Raw genomic sequence first — 27878 nt, forward strand, 5'->3', positions numbered from 1 at the left:
ACAAACATGCTGCCTGATGCATGAGACGTTGTTTTACAATAGTTTTGAGGTTTTGCCCTAAAGCTTTTTTTCCTGTTTCACAACATTACATAAAAAGTTATATTAGAAAAACGTGTAGGTTCTCTGGTGGTTCTTGATAGTTAATAAAACGGCTAAGTTTTCTCATAGACATTATGACCCTTGGACCCTATTACCACTGTAGTAAAGAAATCCGAATTGGTAAATTTCTCTACAATGAACCATTTCACATAAAACCACTCTGAATAAATTCTTCGCAGTTCAACCAGTTTTGAAAAATCGAATTGTGTAATTCTCCCTACACAAAAATGAAGGCTGTGCCCACTTTTCAAATCTGAGAAACTAATGAAGTGTAGGTTAACATGGTTATACTCCAACTTCTGATATAAACAAAACGTATTTAACAGTAAAAAAGTAGCTAATTTACTCATGTTCTTATTTAGTTCAATTCTAGTGATCTATCTATCTATCTATCTATCTATCTATCTATCTATCTATCTATCTATCATTATTACAAAGGAGATAAGCATTTAAAAAAATGTGTAATAAGCACAGTTTGAAATATACCCTATTACGTTATTCCACATCTGAGAACTCTAAGAGTTTGTAGACACCTGATGATCCAGCATTTATTCTGAAATCAAAGGTATTAACAGGGAGTCTGTCCCGCTTTCTCTTCTGGGAAGATTTTACACTGCGTTGGAAGATTGCTGTAAGGATTAGATTGCGCTCTGCCACGAGAAGCGTCCCCATTCTTTTGGCAATGCTTTTCTGTGGAGATTTTACAAGCTTTGTGTGCGCAGTGTCAGCAGTGGGGTACCTGAAATTAGACGGGCTGTCTTGATACATACATAGGTAGTGTATGTCTTCTCCTTGTTTGTGCTGAATAATAATGAGGAACTGATGAATGAGAGTAAACGGAGAGCTGTGCGCAGAGTGACTGCGGGGGGGCGGCAAAGTTCAGCACCATAGAAGAAACACAGGCGGGGTATGTGACGTCTGCGCATGTGCACAGGGGCAGCAGGAAATCACTTTATTTTCAGAATTTCTGCAGTTTGTACAGATATGGCCTCGACACCAAAAATAAAGGTATTTTTTAACTCAATTTTAGTTCAGTTTTCGCGATATTTGTAGCTGTGTACGTCGCTGCTGCGGTGTGAGTGAGTGTGCACAGTTTACAAACTGTAGGTTAGCTAAGTGTGTATGGCCGTTATACTGATTGTGGGCAGGTTTTTTTTAAGCCGCCATTAACTGTAACTGTAATTTTTCTCTGCCGCACTAAAACGTGTTTTAAACTAAATGTTTCTCTTCCCACCTCTTTCTACATTTACTGTATTTGCTGTATTTATTGTAAACTTGTTGTTTCACTAGCATGTTTTTCCTGCTGGTTGTGCTTTGTTGTATCAATTACTGCAAATGTAGAGGTCACACAGGACGTTTAAAAACAGATGTGCAGATGTGACGTTTAAAACAGATGGAGCAGTTTACTATGTCCTACGGTTGGGCAAAAAGTTGCAAGAAAAAACTTTAAACCTTTTTGGTAAGACCTGGATTTGTGTACTTAATTGCCTCTAAAGTGTGATTTGTTCTTGAACTACACATACTAGTTTTAGTTGCTTTTTAAGCACAGGAAAAAGCAGAATCTGTCGTCTTGTACACTGTCAAGGTCCAGTTGTGTACTTTAAAGCAATTTTAAAGGTACACTACATTCACCTACCAAGGGGAAACATTTACTACATTTACTACAGGGCAACTGTTTACTATATACTCCATTCACTTTCCAAAGCACTTACCTTTTCATAACCTAATGTTTTAAAATAAATAGAATTGTATATTCTAAGATAAATAGAATGAAAAGCCTGGAATAAAGACAGCATATATTAAAGGTACCAATTCCTGGTGGAGTAATGTTATATTTTATCTCTTAAGGTATCTGCTATTGGTATTTAATAACATCCATGTTGGAGATCAACATATCAGGTTTCCTTAGAAATACAAAATATACCAAGGTCCATAGCAAAACAACACAGTGCCAAAAAGGTTTTGTTGTCATAATCACAGTATGAGACGAGAGTAGTCTTTCTGTCCTCCCCGCTCTCATCTAATTTTTTCAGCTCATCATGTTTTTCCCTATGTAAGGGTATTTTAGAGATATTTGGTCTATTCTTCTAAACAAATCTATTTGACACCATGTATCATTTGTCTTGTTAGAACAGGCTGAGGGATTTTGGTGCTGGTAGGCAGCGATTTGGTTCCTCCAAATATACTGCTGTGTACATTTACCTAAAAGTACCCAGAAAACTGTTCATGTAGCCCTGTGCGCCGTCTGGGTGGCTCTTCAGTTTGTTTGTTTGTTTGTTTGTTTGTTTGTTTGTTGGTTTGTTTGTTTATTTATTTATTTATTTATTTATAACTGAAGAGCAGTTATTTCCACTGTGGTATTCATGAACACCACACTTATTCAGTGTATTGACAGTTGGCCGACTCATAAAAACTGACATTATTAAGTGCAAGAGGTGCCTGATGGGTTCTTTGTCATGTATTTAAGGATTGTATGCAGCCCTTGCACTGTCATCCACTCTTAATGACAGTAACAGCTATGATAAATCTGCCTAACTGGACTGATGCAGTCTTAAGAAATATTTTTGGAACTTCTTGAAGTCTCATGAGCTACAAAACATTTATTCTGATGTCCATATTGAACTTGTCAGTATTGTCATTTGGGCTATAATGTGCTTGAAGAGAACTGGAGTAAAAAATAAGAAAGCTGAATTCTAAATGCTTCACAGACTTTTTTTTTGCAGCTGTAATCCTACAAGTGACTTTTCTATTTTGATCCGTCTTTGCCATCACAGAGGCTGATAGTGTAGTTACTCTGCAAACCACTCTCATATCAAAAACTATGAGAATTTCTTTCAACGTTTCACTCACTGTGCTGCTCTAAATCCAGTTAAACAGGGATAATTATGCTCTTGACATAAGAACATGTAGTTGATCAGTGTTCTTTAGGTTCTGACTGTATCCATTATATGATCAATATAGCATATATAACAATAAATACCATCATAATGCCCCTCTGTGAAAGAGAATAAACATCTGAATTTCTAATCAGTTATTAAAGTTTGTTTCATTAGGTTCTAAATTCCATCTTAAATACTGACTTTCACTGCTTACAAAATGGCTAAACTGAGCTGAAATAGTGGGTAATAACTGGGTACAAATACACCACTGAGGCCTGTCTGACACATACTGCCACAGCATGACCGATGCAACTTTGAGACTGCTACAGCTTGCACGTGTTGACCATTGACACATACGACATCTTTCCTAGTCTTATCCTGCTAGGACTACTCTGAAGGGATCCTAAATTTTGTATTCACCCTAAGATATGACCGATGATTGAGTTGTGTCCAGATGTTTATTCTCATTACAAGATCACATCTGGCTCTACGCCACTATTTTAGACTGAACTAGTGACAACTAAAAGCTAAAATGATAACGTTCACTCTACACCACCTATTTTCTTTCAGATTGGCATCATTGGCGGCTCTGGGCTGGATGATCCAGACATACTAGAGTGCAGGACGGAGTGCTTTGTGGACACACCCTTTGGAAAGGTCAGTTTGACCTTTCAATCCTGTTTACTAAACAAACCTGGCATAGTTTTGTAAGCGCATGATTTAGGATTATGCATAATCCTGAAGTAATCCTCTTTAGATTACTTCATATTTACTGAGATCAGATACTGACCTATTTGTTTTTCTGTCTGTTAGTACAATAGTGGAACACAAGTGCATAATTTGTACAGAAATTATCTAACACACACTCTCATCCTCTTTAACAGCCATCAGATGCTCTTATAATGGGAAAAATAAAAAATGTCGATTGTGTGCTTCTTGCCAGGTAACTGCTGAATTTTCTTTTCATTAGTCAGTTTTTAACTGAGTGATATAAATTGTAGTGATATATTTCTGGTTCTTGTTCTAAGAACTTTGTGTTGTATATTATATTTATGCTTTAATGATATGACTCATGCTCCACCCACAAATGTGTTTTTTCATAGCTACTTTTATGAGGTTGGACAAGCTTTACAGAAAACTGGTAAATTCACTTTTAGCACATCGAGAGACTGTAGAGCACAACTTGATTTTAGTCAAAAAACAAGTCTACATAGTAGAATTGGTACATAACGTTAATTCTTTTGATTAAAACTGCTCCACTACCCAGTTGATGAGAGACAGACTGTGTTCTTGTAGCTAATGGAAACTAGGCAGTTTGGAAACAACATCAAATTAGCCACCATGCTAATGTTAACTCAATTACACAACAAAAAATTACACCTAATCTATCCCGCTATGTGTAAACTTTCACACACATACAAAATAAATTACATTTGAAATTAGTAACATGCTGTAAATGTAGGTATTGTGATATTGTGCTACAGTTTCTCATTAGGTCAAATGAGATTTTCTTTAACCACTGTTCTGTAAAGCTTGTGGAGTCTCAGAACTTTGTTGAAGAAAGTCTGTATAAGTAATCAGTTAAGTACAGTACTGAAAAATAGTATTTTCCCACTCCTAATTTCTTCTGTTTTTGTCACACTTATAGTAAATTTAGTTTGAAGATCTGAAACAAATGAGACAAAGACAAACTGGGTAAACACAAGAGTTTTTAGTTTTTAAATAATCATTTCATTTATGGAAGGAAAAAAAATCCAAAACCAATTTGCCCTGTGTTACTTACTCAGTAAAGCCTTGCCAGCCCTGTTGGATTTAAACATGAGTGAAGTAGAAGCTTTCCAGTGATGTGACGTAAGCTTAAAGTTAGTCTTTTATTTTTCCTTTACAGCAAACAGCACAACAGGACCTAAAGCCAAACAAAGAGTCTCACTCTAATAATTTAAGTAACAAACTAAAGATTTTGGTTGTTGGTGCAGCACCTGGGGGCTGAATGCCTTTCAGTCATAATAATAAGTATTATAAGAACCTTTAAACACAGTTTAGTGCACACTCAAGGATGGTTGGAGTGTTCATACCTGTCAGAATGGACCGAACTCAAAGTTATTGGGTCTGCATCAAACAAGGGAGGTGTATACGTGCTTTAAGTCCATGGAACTCCAGCCAACCATATTGAAAGCCTTAATCTCGAAGTGGAGAAATCTTGGAACAGTGATGAATGTTTCCAGAAGTGTCTGGCCTACTAAAATTCCTCCAAGAGTGCTGTGACGACTTTTACAGGAAGTCACAAAAAAAAACCCAGGCGAACATCTAAGAAACTACAGGCCGCTTTAGAGCAGGGCTCAAAAGACACAGTATTAAGGTTTTGAGTGGCTTAGTCAAAGTCCTGACTCGAACCTCCTTGATAATGCTGTGTCAGGATCTTAAATGGGCACAACGATGATCTCCATCTGAAGGAAGCATTTGGTTGCAGTTGTTGCTGTTAAAGGTGGCACAACCAAGCATTAAGTTTAGGGGGGGCAATTACTTTTTCACTTTTTTCCTTCAGTAATTGAAATGATCATTTAAATATTGGGTTTTGTATATCCTCGGGTTCTCCTTATCTTATTTTTCATTTTATCTGAGCATGTGAAGCCATTTAGTGCGACAAATATGCAAAAATAGATGAAAACAAGAGGGGGTGAATACTTTTTCAGGGTGATATACTTGTAAGTAATCAAAGGGGCTGTTCAGCAATTATTAGTTTTCAGTAACTTGGGTTACTCAGGGGGGAGGGGGGCATATGTGTTCACATAGGATGTGTCACTGCCTTTTATGGCAAAATTACCTAAGATAAAGTTAGATTTACATTAGATTTACAAAGTATCATAAGTCATTTTATTGTCTAATGTACCTAGACTTATGTAAGACTTTGTAGAGTCATGTAAGATATACAAAGTTGTTTCTTAGGGCAAAAGTTTCACACAAGGATCTAATGATCGTGATACTTTTATCTATCTAGTTTTTTATTTGTTTGTTGCCATACAGTTGCTCTGTTTCAAGTCTTATCTTTACGTATGTAAATGTAGAGTGTAGAGACAAATTTGTACTGCATGCTAATGAAAACGGAGAATAAACCTCATGCAGATTCTGATTTTAATTTGTATAAAGTGTTCTTAGTTGATCAGTGGTAGGTGTGGCTCTAACTTGTGTGTGTGTGTGTGTGTATGTGTGTGTGTGTGTGTGTGTGTAAGGCATGGGAGACAACACACCATCATGCCATCTAATGTGAACTACAGGGCTAATATCTGGGCACTAAAGCAGCAGGGATGTACTCATGTAATTGTGACCACTGCCTGTGGGTCGCTGAGAGAGGACATCCAGCCTGGAGACATTGTCCTGCTTGACCAGTTCATCGACAGGTGCAGAGTATTTCCTCTCTGTTTCTGCATGACTAGAATTCCACTGATTTTAAATGTTGCATAGTTCAATGGTTGAACTGTAAACAAAGTCATTCAGAGTGGTTTGATGTAAAATGGTTCACTGTTGAAAAACTTAACAGACTCTTATTTCTTTACAGTGGTAGTCATGTCTACAATGCAAAAAAAGCCATTTTATTAATTTTTTTTCCTTCATTTCAAAATTTCAAAAATAAACATTTTATGGCAAACCTTCTCAGAACTATTGTAAAACAATGTCACATGCACCTGGCAACATATACGTAATAATTTCATATAATAACTTCCTGCGAGCTAGATTTTAGCAGACATTTAGAAGAATTGGTAGAATTGCCCTTTAACCTCCAGTTACCAGACTCCGTTCCTTAGATTTTGTGACTGGAGGAAGGGTACTGCGCACATTCAGCAAGTCAGTATCTTGCTGTGTTTGTTGTCAGACAAAAATGTCCTGAGGGTCTTTGTTGGTGTACATGCATGAGCTGTTTCAATTGTTTTACATGGAGTACTAACCAGGGTTAGATAGTCATGGAATACATGTAACAGAGTTACATAATCAGAATGTTAAAAGGTAACTGTAGTCACATGAATCATGTAGGTATGAAGAGTTTCTCATTTTTTGTGAAGAAGAGAGGGGTGGTCCTCCTGTCACCAGAGTTATGAAGAATCCCCTTTCCCCAGCAGCAGATTGATGTTTTTATTCAGCCAATCTATAGAAATTTTAGTACATATTTCTTTTTTATTGGCAGAACTACGATCTGCAGTGCTTTCCTGAAGAAGTTTGAATCAGGCTTTTACCCTGGTATTCTATAATGCCAGATCCTCCAGCAGCAAATTGATTTGGAAGTAAGCTAAGCTCCTTTGTTCTCATTTGTACTGCATAAAATGATACAGTTTGCCTAACTATAAAGCAAACTTTTACTGATGTTAACTGGCCTGGGTTTAATGCTTAAGTGAGCTAACATTAACTAACAGTTTCGAAACTTTTTTTGCATAAGTTATTTCTTTTTTCAGTAGTTTTATATTATGGATGCAAATGTTAAAGTGCAAATTAGTTATTTGTAACCAAGACAATCAGCTTCCACTTTTTTGGCTTACACAGTTTTTTGTGTGAAGGGAATGCTTTTATAAACTTGTGGGACACATTGCTGGTGTCCAAGCACCACACACCAGCATGAAGCCTTATGAAGTGAGGGGTCTAAAAAGAAGATGTGTTATATAATTGATTAATCTGGCTTTGGTATTTTACCCATTTTTTATAAATAATAAGTCATCTTGTCAAGTCATCATCTCTGCTCCCAAATGCACTTATGCATATATTGGCAGACAACTTCCTTCCTTCTCTTCACTTTGATCTCTCACTTTTGATGTTTGACAAAATATGCTTGGTTTTTTTGTTACTTTCAGGCTTTTCTGTAAAAGATGGAATCTCCAATTCCCTGTTCATTCTGGAGCGGCCAATTTTCACTTTTTCATCTGTCCCAAAATACATTTTTAAAGCAACCCTCCCAACACTGCTGCTAACTCAGTTTATAAATAAACTGGAGAGGAGATGAAGAAGCTATGCAGCTCCTGTTGTCTCTGCTAGGATGACTCGGCTGATTAAGGCAGTCACTAATAACTTAGCAGTTATTGAAAGTTGAAAGTTCACATTTTATTTATTAATCCGTTAAAGGTACTTTGTTTCCAGTTTGGCTGTAACGTGAACAAAGTTCATGGTATGAGAGGAGGAGAGAGCAGAGCAGCTGTAACCTGACAGAAACAGAGCTGATGATGAGCAGAGTAGAAAATAACCAGACTGAGCAAGTAAAGCATTTTCCTTACCTGCTGTCTTCATGATGTTATTTACTCTGACTTTAGTAGCCAGTAACTTAAAAATATGTGAAAAGTAGTTTTCAGTTAGCAAACATGGATTGTTTCATGTATAACATGTTTAAACCATGAATTCTCAGGGTTTTTTTTTCATTTTTCATTTTTCATTTTTAACAGTATAATGGGAAATAGGATGGACAAAATCTTAAAAGATCTTTTAAACTTCTTTCTTTGACACACACAAAGGTAGTAGTAATAGTAGTAGTAGTAGTAGTAGAGCTTTTTATAAGGCCACATCAAATGTGTCAGAGTGACAAAACATGCACAAAGATTCATTTAGAGTTTTTTCCATACCATGACCCTCTTCTTGAGACCCACCAGACATTTTAGGAAGTGAAATAAGACATAAACTCATCAAAAAAGTTCATAAGTCATAATACGTTTTCAGCCCACTTTTACTCATACTATTTTTTTTCAACCAACAGGCGCTGTAACAAAGCCAGATTAATCAATTATATAACACATCTTCTTTTGAGACCCCTTCACTTCATAAGGCTTCATGCTGGTGTGTGGTGCTTGGACACCGTCAGTGTGTCCCACAATGTGTCCGACATGGATCAAATCAGATTTTAGTTTTTTTTTTCTTTTCAAATTTTCGTTTTTCTATTCCACCATATGATAGATATGATGGAATAGAAAAATTAAAATAATGACATGTAGAATGGGGTGGACCAATCCGATACTTAGTATCAGTATCAGTCTGATACTGGCTAAAATCACTGGATCGGATGTTGGTACAGAATAAAAAAAACTAAAATCTGATTTGATCCATTAGCCTAAACTATCATGTGCTTAACTAAACTTTGAGCGAGGTGTGTCACAAAATAGGGCTGTCAACTAATATTCTAAATTTGATTATATAATTTGTAAAAAAAAAAACAAAACAAAAAACAGACATACTGCTGTGTGAGCAGCGCTGAAAGGTCAGTAGACGGCAAAATTGTGTAACCTCAAGATGAATGTAAGCTACAGTTAGACTACCATTTCAGCAGTAGCAACCTGAGGGCATATCTCGAAAATATGCACCCAAATGCATCTGATTCGGTTCCTCCTCAAATCCATGATCCCCCTGATAAATCATGGTAACAGCTGTGTGGAGTTAGTAATGCAGCTGACTTGATTTTAAGTGTAATAGCCTAGAGTTCCAGTTCTAAGTAATTATGGTCTGCATTGCATCTTGTTTTTAGAGGTATAGGCTACACTGAGTGGTGGAACGTTTGCACAAAGTTTGGAACTTGTGCCAAAGTGCTGCAGAGATTAGCGTTTACCCTCATCAAGTTCATGAAGGCTGTCAGGACCAAGGGCTATCCCTTCAACCCCAGGCCTCCATCATAATATTATGAATAAAAAGAAATCTTTTAATACTGGATAAATTCTTTCACTAATAACTATTCTAAGTTTTTAAAAGATGTCAAAAAGGAAAGAGTCTTCAAATGCTGAGTTCGTGGAAAGAGGGAAAAGGGCTTTTTCTTTATTTTAGCATCAGATGGCACAGGGTCTCGAGAGACCCAACTGCACAAACTGTTCCAAACAACAGTTTATATACCATTTATGTGGAGTAATTTGATATCCCCCTGCCTTACTTCTCAAATTTTTATATTAGCTTATTCTCTGATAGGTGCATCTCTTTGTCCATCAATTTGGCCATCGTGTGTTGCACTTACTCCTAAAAACTGGTTTCAGCCAGTTTTTACCAGTCTGCTTTACCTTTCAAGGTCAACTTGTCCCTCTCTTCCCTGGGTCTGCAGTGTTTTAGCCTGCCAGAACTGGAGCCTAAGACGTGTTCTTGACAACATAGTTATACATTCTCATTCTAAAAAGAATGGTGGTGTGATACCTTTTAAAAAATAAAATACATAAAATACTGCATTTCTCATGTTCTGCATGAGAAATTTAACCTGAACTGGCTGGAACACCAAGCTTCGTGAAACCTGGTGCTGTCTTAATACAAAACTGTCTAAAGGACTATGCAGTCTCTGTGTAAAATAGTGGCTATTCATGTGTTGTGTTAGTGTATGCTATATATATTAGCATATCACTGTTGTAACAAAACATGATATCTCTGAAGTCAAAAAGAACAGTAGCTTTAAATAAGATTTTTCCCCAAATAAATTTAGACCATTTTTCCATTTATAAGATTTTGACAGCAACATCTTAGTAATGTAATAGTTATGTTAATATTCAGAACGTTTTGAGTAGAACCTAATAGTGTCTGAAGTGAATGAAGGCTAAATGTTTGCTGCGGTTGTAAACTGATATTTGCTCGCACATTTTCAGACAATTATTTACATTCCACCATGAATTCTTTTACGTTCTGGCGTATTGGCTTACACAGAGAGCTCAGAAACATATTAAAGTCACGTTTGACGTTGTCTTCCTGAGAAACAATTCTCCGTTTCTTTCTCACTGTATAGCACTGAAATGTGGTTTGTCTTGTATGGTGGTTAAGGCCTGCACTGCGTACATTAAAGCTAGAATTATAGACAGCACTAAACACAGTGGAGAACCATTTATTGGCTTTGTAAGTCCATGTGATAGTCATTGACTGGGCTGGAATGATATTTGTTTGCGTGTCATGGTGAAGACGCTGAACTGTCTCTGCCATGGGACAGGTGAGGTTTTGTAGGAAGATTGTGTGGCTGTAATGGCCACACACAAGTTTTCCCCATACCTCATCTGTTTTCTTTGTTCAAACTTCAATCTTATCAATCTTAATTTACCATGTAGCCATCTTGTCTAGCACCACCTTCAGTGCATGCTCACAGTGCATTCCAGATTGATTGCTCAGGTCTTCTGTGGTTTGCAGACGGATACCAGCGCTGGGTTGGTGCTTCACTATTGTTGACCGCTATGAGTGAAATATATGGCAAAAATATAATATAATATGGCAAACTATTTTAGCTTTTAATCCTGTTTCATGATGTTTGAAATTTAAACAAGCAAACTGAAATTTCACATATAAATGTGAAAACTACATTTTACTAGTAAGAAATATGGTTTTAGTTCTCATTTCTGATAATTAATTTTCCCAATTCATTTTAGTCACGTTAAACAAATAGTTGTTTTTATTTATTCTTTTTTTATTTTACTTTTACCCAATTTTCTCCCCAACTTTCTCATGTCCAGTTTTACCCACTATTGAGATCTCCCCCATCACACAATACTGCCAAGCTGGCAAGCACGTGCTTCCTCTGAGAAACGTGAAGCTCAACCATGTCTTTTCAAACTAATGCAATGTCACTGGACAACTAAACATGCTTGTATGAGTTCGCTAACTGCGGATCTCCTTATATTAACGAACACATGCCTGCATGTGTTAGCATCACGCTGAGTAAAGGGGGAGAGGGAGGGCCATCCCAGAGAGAGTGAGGCCAGTTATGTTCTCTTGGTCTCCCAGCCAAGTGGTCTCAGGTTGTGATCTCCCGGTCAATGTGAAATACAACTTATTACATGTTTGAAATGAATTTTTATTATTGAAAAAATAAATTGTTACATTGTCACAAAAAACAGCTGTTTTGTGATCCATGCTGTTGTTCATGGACCCTACCCATCATAAGCTATGCAGAGTATTGTGCTGAAATTTATTACGATGGTAGTAATGTATCATCACCCAGCACTACTAGCTGTAATATTGTTCTATTTAAAAAATGAAAACAAACTTTTTCTTCAAAACGGCACCCACAACACTTAGTTAATGTGTCCTTTCTGGCTGTTTTCAGTAGTTTAAATTTCAGCACGTTTCTGTTTTAAGAGAGGACTGAGCTATGATTCACCACTGTAGGCACACAGGCTCCAACACACAGACACACTGAGACACTCCACAGTTTGGTTAAATGGAGATGTCTTCTGGTCATGACTCAGCTCAACCCTATCCAGCAGGCCGACTAAACAAACATTTAAGAGTTTGTGTGGGGAAGAGAGAAGGGTGGTGTGCATGTGTTAGTGTGAGTGTGTGTGTGTGTGTGAATGTGTGTGTATATATGAGTGTGTGTCAACGCCCATCCTCACACAATACACATGTCTACACACTAAAAACTGTGGGAAAGTAGCCTGTGCGGTAATCATGACACACTTTAGAAAGTTTCCAGTGTTTTAATTTCATTTTCAATATGGATCCTGGCTCTGTTCAGGGCAGAGGAGAGCCACTGGTGAGACACTCACAGCATTAATCTCTCTCTCTCTCTCTCTCTCTCTCTCTCTCTCTCTCTCTCTCTCTCTCTCTCTCTCTCTCTCTCTCTCTCTCTCTCTCTCTGAACTGAAGGACCACCAAGAGAGAGCAGACATTTTATGACGGCTCTCCCAGCAGCTTACCAGGAGTGTGTCACATCCCTATGGCTGAACCATTCTGCTCTAGGACCAGAGAAGTAAACACATGCACAAATCATTTCATCTCTCTGTTAGCTATGGCTGTATAACAGACATAAACTGCAGTGATAGTTATGAAGGCTCTGGGGAGATAATAATAATAATTCTAAAAATAATAATACAATAAATGCAATACAAAATATAAACATAATACCTACAAACTAATTTTTTTGAAGTCTCTAATATTTAGTAAACAGTGTTCCAATGTCTTGGAGATGTTATAGCAACGGCAAGATTTCCTTTCGTTTGCCTTGGCACCACTCTATACGGCTAACTTAACACAATGAAACGTACTGCTTGTAGGTTGCGAGATGCATTAAACATCTGTGCAAAAAATCACAGACAGGCATTTTAACTGTAGCCTTAATATTGGCAAGCAGCGATCTAGACCAGAAAGGTTCTGTATGTTAAACATAGAATTTCATCCACTCTAGCTCTTTACTACTGAATCGCACACAGGAAAGTGGAAGTCATACCAAATCAGGTCCACAATGTCTGCAAAAGTAGCATGGGTCACCATTAACACATGGAACTATAGACGGCTTTCTCCCACTCCTACACACAGATGCTTCTTAGGTAACATCACAAAAAAAATTAAAGCTTTATTTAAGTTTAATACAAAATCATCATACATTTTCCTAACACTTTGTTAATTTTATGGCATTACAGAGATTAGATAAATCATATTACAGGCTTGCTGGCATGACTGCAAGAGACAAGGCTAAACAGTTCCCCACACATGAAATGAAAACTCAGGAAAATGCTGCATGTATTATAACTACTATGCTATGAAAAAGTAAATACATTGCTTCTAAGGGTGTTTTTTAAGACATATTTACATGTAAAGATATTTTCATGCCATATCAACAATACTGATAATCAAATCTCACTTGTGAACTCACTTGTAATATTTAAATCGACAGGAATTAATTTAGTTGTATTTATCATTGCATCAGATGCCAAAAATTAAATTTGTGTTTCAAAACTAGTCAAATAATTGGCAAATAATGTAAACATAATCCAGATGACAAAATCATCATAAACTTGTTGTCTGGTTTGGCTGTAGCAGCTGTGATGTTGTTACAGGTCGCTGAGGTTCTCCAAAGAAAGACTGTTGATGCCTACATGCCTGGTAAGGGTGTTACAGCCTTTCCCAGCAATCTGTGGTCCACACTCCACTGTCTGAAAGATCATCTACAAATGAAAAAAAACCTAAACTGATGTTCTGTGTAGACCAGGCTGCATCACCAAATTCAGCCCTAAAGCAAACTAAGTCTACTAGATGAAGTCTTTGAGTGTGTGAGTCAGCCCTGTGAAAGAGATTGCATGACTTTGCCCTACATGTAAAATCAGGAGGGAAGAAGCCTCTGCTCTAAAAATAGAATATGGATGCACAACTGAAGTTTTCCAGACAGCACTAAGATGGAGATAATTGTTTGAATAATGTTCTCTGGACAGTTGAGACAAAGATACTGTTGTTTGGCCTTATCTACCCTGGAAGCACTATAAGTTAATTGAGGACCACATCTCGATCTGTCCTTTTGTGATACTTTTCATCCTTTGAGTCCCAAAGTAATCTGAGCTCTGTGTAAAATGAGAAGAGAAATGAATCCAGCTATGTAGATTATGATAACAGCAGGCTAAAGAAGAAGAATAAATGGTGGCACAAGCACCTCTCTGTTTAGACTGTTTAAACTGCGTAAACAGTTGCTACTGTTAGCTGGCTAGTTAACGCAGCTGGTTACAGAAATGTTAGCTTTGAGAAACTCTTGTTTGCTGTCATGGCTCAGGAAACTGACAAGAGAAAAAAATATCTTTGAGTTAGAGGGGTCTCCTTTCCAACACACCAGTGAACCATCTTATGTTCTATTCTCTTGCCCATTGTTCTGGTGAAATTAGTTGTTTAAGTATGTCATTCGATTGTCGTTGTGATCACATAATGCGTTATTGCTGCTTTGATTGGCTGTTTCATGAAGCATGTTTCATGAAGAGACACTTTCAGGTGTTGTGGCTGAGTTTCAAGTAGGGACACTTTACATTTTGCAGCTTAAATGCAATTTAGCTTCTTGTAGGTTTCAGGCAAATAAAGTTGCATGAAAGTTTCACTGTGTAAAGCCAGCCTGACTAGTGAGCTGCATAAGCAAGATATCTAGCTGAATTGCGGTGAGTGTTAATTTGTTTAAAAGAAACACTAACATTAGAAAAAAAATTTACTGTTACAGTTTGAGTGGTTTATTGTTCCAAAACAAAGTTCCAATGAACAATGTATCCAAAAGCTATGAAATAAAGTACATTAAGCATAGTGAAAAGACCTAAAGTGTTAATTATTTTACACTTTTTTTGGAACAGAGATTTTCCTCCCATTTATATTGCATCACTATTTTTTGGCCATCTTATTAATGGAAATGCCATGTAACTATATAAACATGCTTACCCACTTAATAAACTTAAACGTCATGCCAAAAACTCCAAAAACACTTCAAATATAGCGCTACAGTACAGTGTGTGTGTGTGTGTGTGTATATATGTATGTATGTGTGTGTGTGTGTGTTGATCTCAGGTGTTAATAGACGTGGTGAAGGGTTTGGGTATACGTTATCACCCCCGTGGGACAATGCTGAGCATTGAGGGGCCGCGCTTCTCCTCCCGCGCCGAAAGCCTTATGTTCCGCCAGTGGGGTGCTGACGTCATCAACATGACCACCGTCCCCGAGGTTGTCTTGGCTAAGGAGGTTGGCCTGTGCTACGCAAGCATTGCAATGGCAACTGACTATGACTGCTGGAAAGAACATGAGGAGGCAGTAAGTCTGTTTGTATTGTTATTTTCTATTGCAGCATTTTATAGTTTTTGCATTTTCAAAAGTAGAATTTGTCTATAAAAGTGGACCAAAGTACCAACAGAATTCAGGTGTCAAGATGACTAGTGCTGTTTTTAGCTATTTAATGATCTTTGTCTGTATTTCTAAACCACAGTATGTCATACAGTATCAGAAACTCCATCACCAAGTCTGTTTGAGATTACTTAACAACTCAATATGGTTTGAGGCAAGTGTGTGTGACTTAGGCTTGCAGTTTCCACAATGCTAAGTTATACAGCTTGCATTACATTTTAGCTTTATTTTAGCTCCAGTGCTAAAACTATGGAAGCAAACTTAAGATGCCAAATATGTCTTGGCAGTTAACATATATATGGGGTAAGATGGGGGGACAGGGGCAATTTAATTTTTTGCTGTCACTTTAATTTAAAGAAATATTTTACTTCTCAGGTTACACATTTGTTGGAGTCAAAGCGTATGGTTTAGAACAACAAGAGCCTAATGTAGTAAAGGTTTTAGAGGTTTTTTTTTTATCCTCTGATGTTTGGGTGGACTGATCTTTTTCCAGGCACCAAATTGTTGTCCTGAATGCTGTAGAACGTTCAGCCCTTGGACGCTGAACATTCTTACATGAGCTTCAAATACAGTTTTTCCCAGTACAGCTAGAACACACTTGCAGGCATTTAATATTGAAAAAAAAAAAACACCTTCAGGCCTTTTTCAGTCTTTCCTTATGTTGTGGTTTCATAATGCATTGTCAGATATGTCCATAGCATCATTAAGGGACTGAAACGATGAATCTATAATTATTTTTTATATTAAGCAAACAAAAATCCCTCTGTGTCCCTGGTAATGAATCATATTCTTTTTTTCTGGAACTGAGGTTAGATGACTTTTGGCATCTGGAAAAGCTACAAAACTCTGTGAGACAGGGTTGGCACTGATAAGGTTACAGCCTGTCATTCAATGAAGAACATTGGCAGGGATGTACACACTGCTGTCAGATTTTCACTGTTTTCCCGTTAGCTGTGAGACTGTCTTGTGTCCTTTTATCTCTTTTAGCTCTTGCCAAAGAGTAAAAGCCAGTCTGATATTTACTCTCTTGCTCTTCTTATAGCTAGCTGAGTTGTTGGGGTGTGATGTGGTGTTGTAAAGCATTACGCAGTTCTTGCGAGAGGTTTCATGCCCGCTCCTCCAAAGTTACATAGAGTGGTGCTGCATTAAATAATTGTTAATGCTATTAAACAACCCTATAGACTCAGTTTAATAAAAAATGCTTTAGTCCTTGAAAAAAGGACTAAAAACAGTTAATGACATCATGTATTTTAAATCAGTTTATTGGCTAAATTAAAATTTGTGTCTTGTGTTGGATAAATGTGCTGATCATTCCGTCTGTGGTGAAATGTTCTTCATTGAAACCCATAGAAAACCCTGAACAGCTCACCATTCCTCAGTACAGGCATTTAGCTAAATGACACCTCAACACTGATTCATTGGCATGCTGTGAATCTGCTTAGGACACAGAATCCTTGAGAAGAAATGTTTTGTTAAACTCTTGTAAGGCTGCCAGCGGTTACGGCGTGTTCAGGGTGTAATGCCATGGAAAGGAATAATCGCCACAGTCTCTCAGCTAGCTGGATTAATCCAGCCCCATGTCCTTCTGCACAGGTCACTCAGGAGCTCAAACACTGCTCTGTTTGGATAAAAATGAATACTTCCTATTTTAAGCAAACTATTAGGAATGCTGCTGCATAAAACCTGCATAAGTTAAGTTTCCTTTACTGTCATTGCACAGAGCACAACAAAATTGACATCAACTAGGAATAAAAAAAATAAAAGCTAATATAGTCCAGGCTAATATAAAATGCAAGATAATAGAAGTAAAAGGCTGTATAATTTAAAATTATAAAGAAGTAAAAAAGGGTGTATATAAAAGAATGTAGCAGCTGTGATATACATGAAGATATTGCACATTTATGAATAGTAGTAATTCTATTTACAGTCCATATGAATATATAAATATAAAGGTGCCAATGAATGTAAACATTTTTGTAGCATTCCTGTTCGTATATTGGGATGAACCGATAGACACTGAGTTCCTGTGCTTTCAGTGCCTGGGTGGCAGTGTGCAATGTCAGTGTTGGCGAGTGTTTAGTGCTCTTATTGCTCTGGGTTAGAAGCTGTTCTTTAGTCTGTTTGTCCATGATATGATGGCCCTATAGCTTCTACCTGAAGGTAGCAGGTCAAACAGGTCATGTCCAGGGTGGGATGGGTCTTTCAGTATGTTGGCTGCCCTGCTGAGGCAGTGGGCCCTGAATACCTCCTCCAAGGAGGGCAGTGGGAAGCTGTGTGTTTTTTTTTTTGTTTTTTTTTTCAGTTGTGTTTTGATGGCTCTCTGAAGGCCTCTCCTATCTGCTGCTGAGTAGGTAGTAAGACACCAGTAGCTTCTCTTGCAGATTGTTTTTCCTAAGGATTCTCAGGAAGTAGAGTCGCCACTGTGCCTTTTTTACTAGTGCCATGGTGTTGGTGGTCCAGGAGTGATCTTCAGCAATGTTTATACCCAGGTACCTGAAATCATGTAGTCTTTCCACACTGTCCCCGTTGATGTATAACGGATCTGGGTTTGTAGAAGTCCTTGGACTTTATCCCTGTAGGATGTCTGGTTCTCTTTTCGAGATAAGTCCAATCACGGTCGCGTTGTCCGTGCCATTTGCCATTGCCATTGAGTTTAGTGACCAGTCTGCCCGGAATAAGTGTGTTAAAGGCAGATCTAAAGTCTATGAGAAGCATGCTCACATAGTTCCCCAGGTGTTGAAGGTAGGTCAGTGCTGTGTGAAGAGCAGTGGTGATGGCGTCTTCCGTGGACCTGTTTGCCCTGTAGGTGAAGTGGTATGGGTCGAAGCTTAGTGTGAGGCTGGCTTTGATGTAGGACCAGCCTCTCAAAGCACTTCATTATGACAGGTGTGAGTGCGATTGGATTGTAGTCGTTTAGGTCACTGATGATAATACTACAGTTTCACTAGAGGGCAAATCTGTAGGAGTGGGAGACAGTGTCAGGAAAAAAATCCCTCGCGGCATGAGTAAGAGTGCTGAGAAGAACAAAGTTTCAAAAGGAAAAACTTTCTAACAACATGGGGAAGAACCATTCAGAAGAACCAAAAACATCCTAAGAGTTTAGTGAAGAACCACTGAGAAGGAACAAAGACTCACAAGGGGAGCCTATTCTCCTCTGGGATGTAGTGTAGTTAAAATAAATAAATAGTTATGTGGATTATGATTTAATATTAACACTATCAAAGACACTATTAAAAATGATCATAAAAGGACTGTCAGGAGTAGATTTGGTGGACTAGCAATTGTGTTAACATGGTTAGTAGGGAGCTCACTATAGTGTAGAGCAGATGTAGAGTGTCTAGAACAGATTAGGAGCTCATTCAGGGATCGGCGTTTAGTGATCTCGGCACAGATTAGTATTATTTAAAGATCATGATGAAAGCATTTAGAGCTTTAACAGAGTAAAGGTCTTTAAACTTGCACAGAATATAACCGTGTTCTCAAAATGCATCTCGATATTATCTATCTTATGCAACCTCATAATAAGAAGCAACAAGTGACTCTTTTGTGAAATACACCACAAAATGACCTAGTTAAAGCTCTTGCTGCAGGAATGCCATCTGTAAAGCAATACACGATGCAAGGATTTCTCCATTCTTTCGGAGGAAACCACTGATGTCTTAGACACAGAGCAGATGTCTTTTGTGGCAAACATATTAAATAGTTAAATTACAGTACAAATATTGGAAAATGAGTTTGAGACATTAGTTTGAATAGTATTACATCTGCTGTCACATAAGTAGACATAAGCCAGCTAGAAGATGGCACTTCCCAAGATTCTTAGCAATTTTTTTATTAGTTTCTGGTAATTACCTCTTATTTTTCTTGTTTTCAGTGAGTTCAGTGAGTTGCAGTTAACTGCATTTTGTGAAATGTTACCTTCTTGCTAAAGCTTAGGTTTGGATGCATTTTACCCTGTTTTTTGTATTGTAACCACAATGGTGTTTTGTGTTCAGTTTGTGCTTATGTAGTGCATCATCAGCTAAATGTTGGCCATGAAAGACAGAATTTAATGTAGCTTAAATGTTTTGAATGTGGTTGCATGAGCATTCCTTTAAAAAACAATTTTGAACACATTGTTTTAACTAAACGCATTATTGCTGATGCAAACACAGTTCTTTATCTGCTCTTCTTGTCTGTGTCCTTTAAAAAAAATGATAAAAAATATAATTACATAAGCCTTGTGTTGACATCGAGACTGCTGAAGATACATCAATCAACACAGACACATGCATTCTGCAGACGATGTGTTCCGCTAGCCGGACTACCGGCCCATTTGCCAGGTGTTATTAGTGTATTTTGGCAAACAAGCTTTGGTTCCTGCCGCATTTTAAAACCTCCTTCCGAGTTCCTTCCACTGACCTCCTCTCCAGCCCACACTACATCCTTCCGGCCCCATCGTCTCTCTCTCTCTCTCTCTCTCTCTCTCTCTTTCTCTCTCTCTCTCTCTCTCTCTCTCTCTCTCTCTCTCTCTCTCTCTTTCTCTCTCTCTCTCTCTCTCTCTCTCTCTCTCTCTCTTTCCCTGTTGGCAGTCGCTGAGGAGGCTGACTCACTCTGACTCACTGATCACACAGCTGAAGGGGGTGGAGTGGCGTGGCCGCATTAGCATCCTCAGTGGCATTGAATTTGTGCTTTATGCAACTGTCATCATGTTTTAGATTGAATGATGCTTGGTACATCTTGGTATCATTTTTGTTTAGTAAAATGAACAAATAGTGACATCATTAACATCAAAATAATTAATGTTTGTTCACGTTCACACACACACACACACACACACACACACACACACACACACACACACACACACATTTTCTAAGCCACTTACCCTCCTGGAATACACATTGTACAGGTCACCCATCCATTACAGGGCTGAACCCAAAATTACCAATAGCAACCAGGTGTGTGGAGCCATACAGAGATGTGATGTTTAAAATGATATAAAATTAGTTTATGAATATTTTAATGTAAGAATAAGCCTTAAATAAAAGGCTTCTAACTCCCCTTGCTCGGTGTCTCATTGTGGCCCTGCATCAATTGATTCATAGCCTGGTACTGATCCACAGACCATGGTTGGAAACCTCTGATTTACAGTTTGTGGTTAAATCAGTAAAAAAAAATGCAAGTCTACTCTACATCTTACTGTCCATCTGTCATAGTCTGGATGATGGGAAAACAATCATAACATAGACATACACACCTACACCTTGTCTTAGTTCCACACATGCTGTGTTCTGCAAGGATATTTGGTGAGAGGAAATATGGAGTTTGGAATTAAATAGGCTGTAATGTTCACAGCCATTCAGAGTCCTCTCTGAAGATTATTTAGCAAAAGATCCAGAGTAAATGACCAATCGGAGAGTCAATATTATTATTCTATACCTACACTTTGATTGGGTAACTGATCCCAAGACCATCTTCGTTTTCTTAACCCTCCAGTCACTGTTTAGAACCCATTTAGCGTTTCTGCATTGGATTTCGGAATGCAGTATGTCATGAAGATATTCCGGCTGCACGCTAGTACAGGTAGCCTGTGATTGCATGTGTTGCTTATGTAGTCAAATAGACTGTTTCTGTCAGAATAGGTGGTTCTTGGGCATGTAGAGCAACAGGCCTTGCCAGTCTCTCTGGTGATAGGCTGCACTCATTGCCATGTTTAAATTTAACCAGTGGTCACCAACCCTGGTCTTGTAAATCTGCCTTCCTGCGGAGTTCCAACCACAATATGTCATACTGCTCCACCTAGTTAACTTCTATGGAAGTCCTTGATTGGCTGGATCAGATGCATTAGTGCAAAGTATGGGAGGCAGCAGCCTGTTAGATGCACATTGGAACTAAACTAAGGAAAGTAAGTCTCCAAGAAGAGGACCATTGGACTACCCCCATTTCCATAGTCATGCTATTCCCATTATCATTGTTACAGCTTATCCATTTCCATGGTTACACTACACACATTTCCATGGTTGCTTTATAAGTAATGAGTTGTGAGATGATGTAGTGAAGATGAAGAGATGAAATTAGTTTAAAATGTTCAAAACTACTGATCAAACGATTGACTGATGTAAATGATTTGATGAGCTGATAATCCAGTGTGTCAGCACTAATTTAACTGGCATTAAAGTTTTCTAGCTCTGTTACAGAGTGAAATGGAGTGACTTAGTTATGCAAGCCTAGCTGGTGTTAACGTTAATACTATCTGTTATCATACAGAAGTTGATTTTGTCAATCTTAAGCTAGCTCCTATAACTAAAGTTAGCTAATATCCACACTGGCCATAATTGTATGTACAAATACATACACTGATTTTTGGTGTAATTGTGTGTGTGTGTGGTGCTCAAACTTCATAGAAGTAGTAGTAATAATAATAATAATAATAATAATAATATTGTAACAATAGTGCCTCTCCCACGAAAATGACACCCCTTGCTACTGCTGTACCTGAGGCACCTGAGGATGTCGCTGCATGTTATTTTTACACTTGTACATCGGCGTACATCAGATTGTAGAAAAGAAACTGAAAGTGTTGGTTGTGCAAACGCGGTTCACTGGCAGAAGTACTCGCTCATTATCTGGCCATTTATTTAAACGTGGTACGTTTTTATACTTGATGCTGATTAACTATATCTGTCTCAGTGTCCACATTAATGCAAACAATTCCAAAAGTGTGTGTTTCATGGTGTTTTGTTGACTGTATCTGGTTGTAATTTGTATCAGTGAGTTCTAAACCCCAGTGACTCAGTAGTTTCATGTTGTTAATATGTTTGCAACTATTTAATTGGGAGTAAAGATAGGAGTAAAAACAGGGAAATGGAAAGTATAAAGAACAAAAATGAATAACAAAATGCAGTAATGTACTTAAAAGTCCACTTTAATCTCTCAGTGATGGTATGAAATAGCTGTTAATCACCCTTTGAAATTCTAAGTTATAAGTAGTAGTAGTAGTGTAAGTCAGTAGTATGTTTAATTTAGCACAATGATGGTGTTTGTTTTATGCTTTTTGAGGTTGGCAGTATTTCAGTCTTACTACCTCTGACCTGACAGCAATGTATTCTCAGAATGTTAGACAACGTATATAAGCTAAATGTTGTTTGCAGGGCACACATGGCACTTCCAGTTTAGTAGCTCTGAAAGCAGCAGGTTAGACAACAGAGATTTTATCAAGCTTACATTAGTAAAGAAACCCTTGTTAACCTTCCTTACTGTAAAGCTGCAAACTGAAATGCATATTTAGGAGGCAGTACGAGGTATACATACCTGCCTGCTCTACACAAAGCTCTTTTTTTTTTTTAACTATTAAAAATATTTATTTTCTCTTTTAATGGAACATACTGTCTCAGAGGCAAATTAAAAGGATACAGTGAGACAGCTTCAAATTAAAGGATAAGGTTTTTCATCATTTTGCATGTGTGTACCAGACTTAAGACCATTCTCAAAGTGAGTGTCTTTAAATTAACTAGAATTATTAGCACCTTTACTTATTATGAGCAAGAAAGGCTACAGAAATGTCTGTTGTTTATCATGTGAATCTGAAATCAGTCCTTTTCATAAAGCAGAAACTATTCAAAGGTAAAATCATATATGAATTAGCAGCACCTCAGAAATCCATATCAGCAAAGCTTTACTGATATTTAATTAAATTAATGGTTTAAATGATAAATGGTTCACTGACCTTTGAATGAAGCTTTCTGCAGTTGCCATCCCGTCCGTCCGCCCTGCTGTAAACCTGTTGCCTGAAGAGGAGATTCCCAAATAATGAAATCTGGAGAGTTTTATATGGAGAAATGAAGGATTTTATGTAGAGGAATGGCTTCATATTCCTTTATTTATGTATCCTGCATCATTCAGCATTATAGGGGAAAACTCTGTTTACTGGATAAAGGGTAGGAAAGTGGACAAAGTACAAGAGTGACAGTATTTTAACGCGTTTTTAATTAAGAATGGAAAGTTGTAAATTATTTTTTAATTGAGAACAGAGAATATGTGCACAACACATTTTAAATAAACATAAATGAGGTTGTCTTAAATTGAGAGCATCTGTAACTGGATTTTGTTTGCGTGGCTTGTCCAGGTTTGTGTGGATAATGTCTTGAAGACCATGAAGGAGAACGCCAACAAAGCCAGCAGCATCCTGCTAACGGCCATCCCGCTAATCTGCCAGATGGACTGGGAGCAAACCATCGCCGGACATGGAGTAAGTGTTCCACAGCCACTCAGAGAGAGAGTAAGATTCCTGTCTTTTTGTTTTCATGGTGATGACCCTGCCAGGCTTGGAGTTGGCTGGCGTTCAACAACCTACATACTTAATTCACTCTGTGATGAACCCAACCCACATCTGAGTAACACTGCTAGTGTTGGAATCCAGCTCGTCCTGTAGACCCTGTGTGATCTGTGGGTGGGTCATGGATACAAAGAATTTCCAGCAAGTAAAGATGAACGAATCTAAGCCTATCATCAGACAAAGACACAATGGCAATTTGAGCTTCCTCTGTGGAGGCACTAAATTGTGCTTGACTAACCAAACCCCGTGGAAGTGAAGTGAAGATTAAAGTGAAGCGTTCTCCTACACACTGGCCAAAATAATTCTGGGGAGCATTCACTACCTTATCCTTCATCTACAAAACTAGTACAGGACCACGACGTAGGTGTTGTAGAAGAACTGTAGTAGGAGATAAAGAAGTTTAGTGAGAGTTGTAGAGGAGTCATTAAGGCTGTTTACACTTTGCATCAACCTCTGCATTTTGGTGATTGGATGACATTCGGATTTCATTTCAGTGCATGAAAAGTAAACATGCGATTGTGGATGCACCGTGATAGGTTTATGATCAGAAACCACATTCAGAGGTGGTCATAGACGTATCCTGATCAAATTCAACACCACAGGCATTCAGTACACACACCCACATACTTTTATTGGTTCTTTTTGACCAAAAATGAAGGCTCTTGTCTCTGACTTTTGCACATGACTGTTTGTAATGATGTGCTTTCAGGAAAATAAAATTAGATCTTGTCTGGTCAAACTGGGGACACATTTTAGTGAAAAAGTGTAAATGTAATCCTGCCAAAGTATATCTAGAAAAAATAGAGGCATGAAACACATGTTAATGCAATGTGTAAACAAGCTCACACAGTAATGGGTCACTCTCCCATTAACCATAAGCTCAAAAAATAAGAATAAACCACAGAAAATTGATTCTTAAATTAACCAACAGAAAGGTACTGTGCACGTACAGTTTTTGTTCAATGTAGTTGTACTGTCAAAGGTACAACAATGGTTTTAAGGTCCAACTGTGTACCTTAAATAAGTTTATATTCATACCTGTTTATAACCTAATGTTTAAAACAGAGCAGTAAAATAAAAGGCCGGAGATAAGAGTGAGTGTGTGGAGTCAATACAAGTTAAACAATTATAGTTGCAATGGATTATGGGTACAGTTATGTTCCCTAATTAAAAGTACTGAAGATGTACCCCTGAGGAGTCCACCCCAGTGACACTTTTGTAATTTTTTCTGAGAGTGCAATAATTCTTCTTTTGGATTTTTTATTTAGTGATCATGGGCATAAGAAAAAACAGCAGTAAGTTTAGAGATGCTTAGGTTTAAGCATTTTTACGTGAAACAACATTTATGCTTGTTTTAAAGTTTAAATTGTAAAATTGTGTCACAATTATTGTCTGTGCTTACAGAGAAATGCTGGAATTTTCATAGGATTTGTACAGAAGTTTCAGTAGCTTTCTAGCTATCAGTTCCACCGTACTGCTGGTAATTTAGCTAAAATTAATGCTGGCCTAGCTAATGTTATGATTGTTTGGATAGTGTTTTTCCTTGGTGGACTTTCCCATGATTATAGGTGGATCTCATATCTTTTATTGTTCGTCCTTAATTCCTTTCCTCGCATTCTTTTCTTGTGTCTTAGCTCCTCCCTCTAAGGATGCGAGAAAGAGATTTAAGAGGAATTGACAAACGTGTTTACCAAATGATGTCCTTCACGCACAACATAAAAGACTTTTGTGTAGGATGCACGTGTTTCCTTGTTCTGGAAGCCTCTTCTCTCCTCTTTCCTCACGCACATTTAAAGAATTGATATATCCTTGAAGATGGTGGATTTCGATTGATTTCCAGGTCACAGGCTCAAGGATGGAGGAGAGAGGAAACATCAGTTAGAGTTATACCCTATATAATGATGAACAACAGCTGTTAACCCAGATTTACAGCTCTACCAGCTGTAAAGAATATTGTGATTTCAGAATTACATTTGCTTTGAGAAACTATCCTAAGATCAGGGTTGGCTTTAACGTTTAGATCTAAGGATAAGAGATTTAAGAGGAATTGATACCAATATGTTTACCAAAGGAGACGTCCTTCACTCACGACATAAAAGACCTTTGCGCAGGATGCTGGTGAATGCATGTAGACATTGTTTAATTCTGAGCTGTAGCATCAACCTTTCAGTACAGTCAAACACATAAACACAGCAGTTGTGTGTGGTTTTGATGTGTGAGTTATGTGTGTGTGTCTCTCTGTGTTGCTACAGGCCATGGCACAGAGCTCCGTCATGCTGCCCAAACACTGAAGCTCCTCTCAAGCCGAAGAGATGACTGAGTCAGCCCATCTGTACACACACTATACCCCATACACTTATCGTAATACCGGATGAAAAGTGCCTGATGTGCGTGTTTCAGACTTCCTTACGTTTATACACTTACATACAGCTGTGTGCAAAGGTTTGGGTGCCCCTGCTCAAGTGACATGTTTTGTTGATTTTCTGAGTGAAAAAAGTACACATCCTCTGCAGAGAAGACATACATTTTAATGGACAGTTACTGTTTAATTTCTGAATTTAACATATTAGGGAGAAAAAAAACATGTCAGAATGTGGCCTGTGTAAAAATGATGGCAAATTTTATATTGTATGTTTATTTTTTTTCTTAGTCTTTAGACTAAGTAAATATTTAGAAAAGGTATACACTGAAATTAGCAGAAAAATAAAAGCCTTTTAGCATTTCAGAGACGGTTTGAGATTTGAGAACGAGAATTGCATGTATATCATTGAATGTGATCCATGAGCAACTTTTCTTGTATCCCTCTTAGCTTACTCGCTGATTATTATGTGCCTTGTTTTCTTTACAGACGTACATCCTCTCTAGTGAGGCAGAGAGAGGTCAGATAGTGGGAATGCAACTATTTTAAATTCATTCACATTTAGCATTTATAGTGTTATGTCTCCTTCTTCTGGTCTGCTTTTAGCATCTTTCAGAGCTGCTTTTGGAACATACATAATATGTTTTTTGGTTTTGGATTGAGATTTACTTATGTTTTACTCATGTTACACTGTGCTAAAAATATGATTTGGGCTTACCAAGGTAGACCCAGCTATTTCAATCACAGTTTCTATTTTTGAAGTGATAAACCGCAGCATGGCCCACAGAAATATCTGCATGACATTTCAATAATCTCTACTTTTTATCAGATCTTTATACCAGTTTTTTGTTTGTTTGTTTGTTTTTTTGGCATATGCATCCATCCTCTGGCTCTCCTTAAGTGAGACTGCAGCTGCATAGACTTATTGTGTTCCTTTCTGTTTTGTACATGGCATATATCTGTGTAGTTGAAACCGCTCTTATATCTATTCATATCCTCTAAACCTTGGTTTTGTACTTTTGTAGCTTCAATAAAAGTGTTACATGCACAAGCTGTGCTTTTTCTCTTCTGTTATTCACGTTAATGTTAGCATGGCAGCGACTGAAATTTACTAAAATTCTGTTATATATAAATATATAATATTGAATTTATAGCCCTTTGTGACAATTAATTTTCAATCATCATCATGTTGGGTGGATTTTTTTCATTTGCCTTTCTTTTAGCCAAAATTACGTCTTTTTCTGTTAATGCAGGCTTTAGTATTACTTTAGTAGCATATTAGCAAATATAGCAGAATAAGGCATGATGAAGCATCCGAAATGTTTACCAAATTAGCAGTAGCCTATATTTGCGAAACCATTGGTTCTACACTGCATTAGCCATGTTGTTAAATAAGTGTTAGCAAAACGATATGCTAACTATCTTCACTTTACTGTAGACAACACACTGAAATTGTTTATGACAAAACAGTTTCTGCAGATTATCAGCAGATTTAAACAACACTGCTTCTAACTACTTTGCATTCGCTAAATGGCTAGCTATATCTAGTTAACTTATTATAATTAGATAATGTGACAGATTCACGTTAGCAAGACTACAGCTAGCTTCACTGCAGATTGAAGCAGTTTGAAACTGTTAATGGCCAAAATAATTACTGCTTGTTATA

The 27878-nt window shown here is 37.6% G+C and overlaps 1 protein-coding gene across 1 annotated transcript; it reads left to right on the top strand.

The window, feature by feature from the left end:
- Positions 1–997: 997 nt before the first annotated feature.
- On the top strand, positions 998–27260 carry LOC118810753 (methylthioadenosine phosphorylase). The gene is made up of 8 exons (XM_036574783.1): positions 998–1107; positions 3549–3635; positions 3863–3921; positions 6209–6376; positions 12543–12645; positions 15207–15446; positions 23644–23766; positions 26106–27260. The coding sequence occupies exons 1-8, from the start codon at positions 1024–1026 to the stop codon at positions 26142–26144; spliced, it is 903 nt and encodes a 300-aa protein (XP_036430676.1). The 5' UTR covers positions 998–1023; the 3' UTR covers positions 26145–27260.
- Positions 27261–27878: the final 618 nt, after the last annotated feature.

Source organism: Colossoma macropomum, unplaced genomic scaffold, assembly GCF_904425465.1.
Source record: "Colossoma macropomum unplaced genomic scaffold, Colossoma_macropomum, whole genome shotgun sequence".
NCBI lineage: Eukaryota > Metazoa > Chordata > Actinopteri > Characiformes > Serrasalmidae > Colossoma > Colossoma macropomum.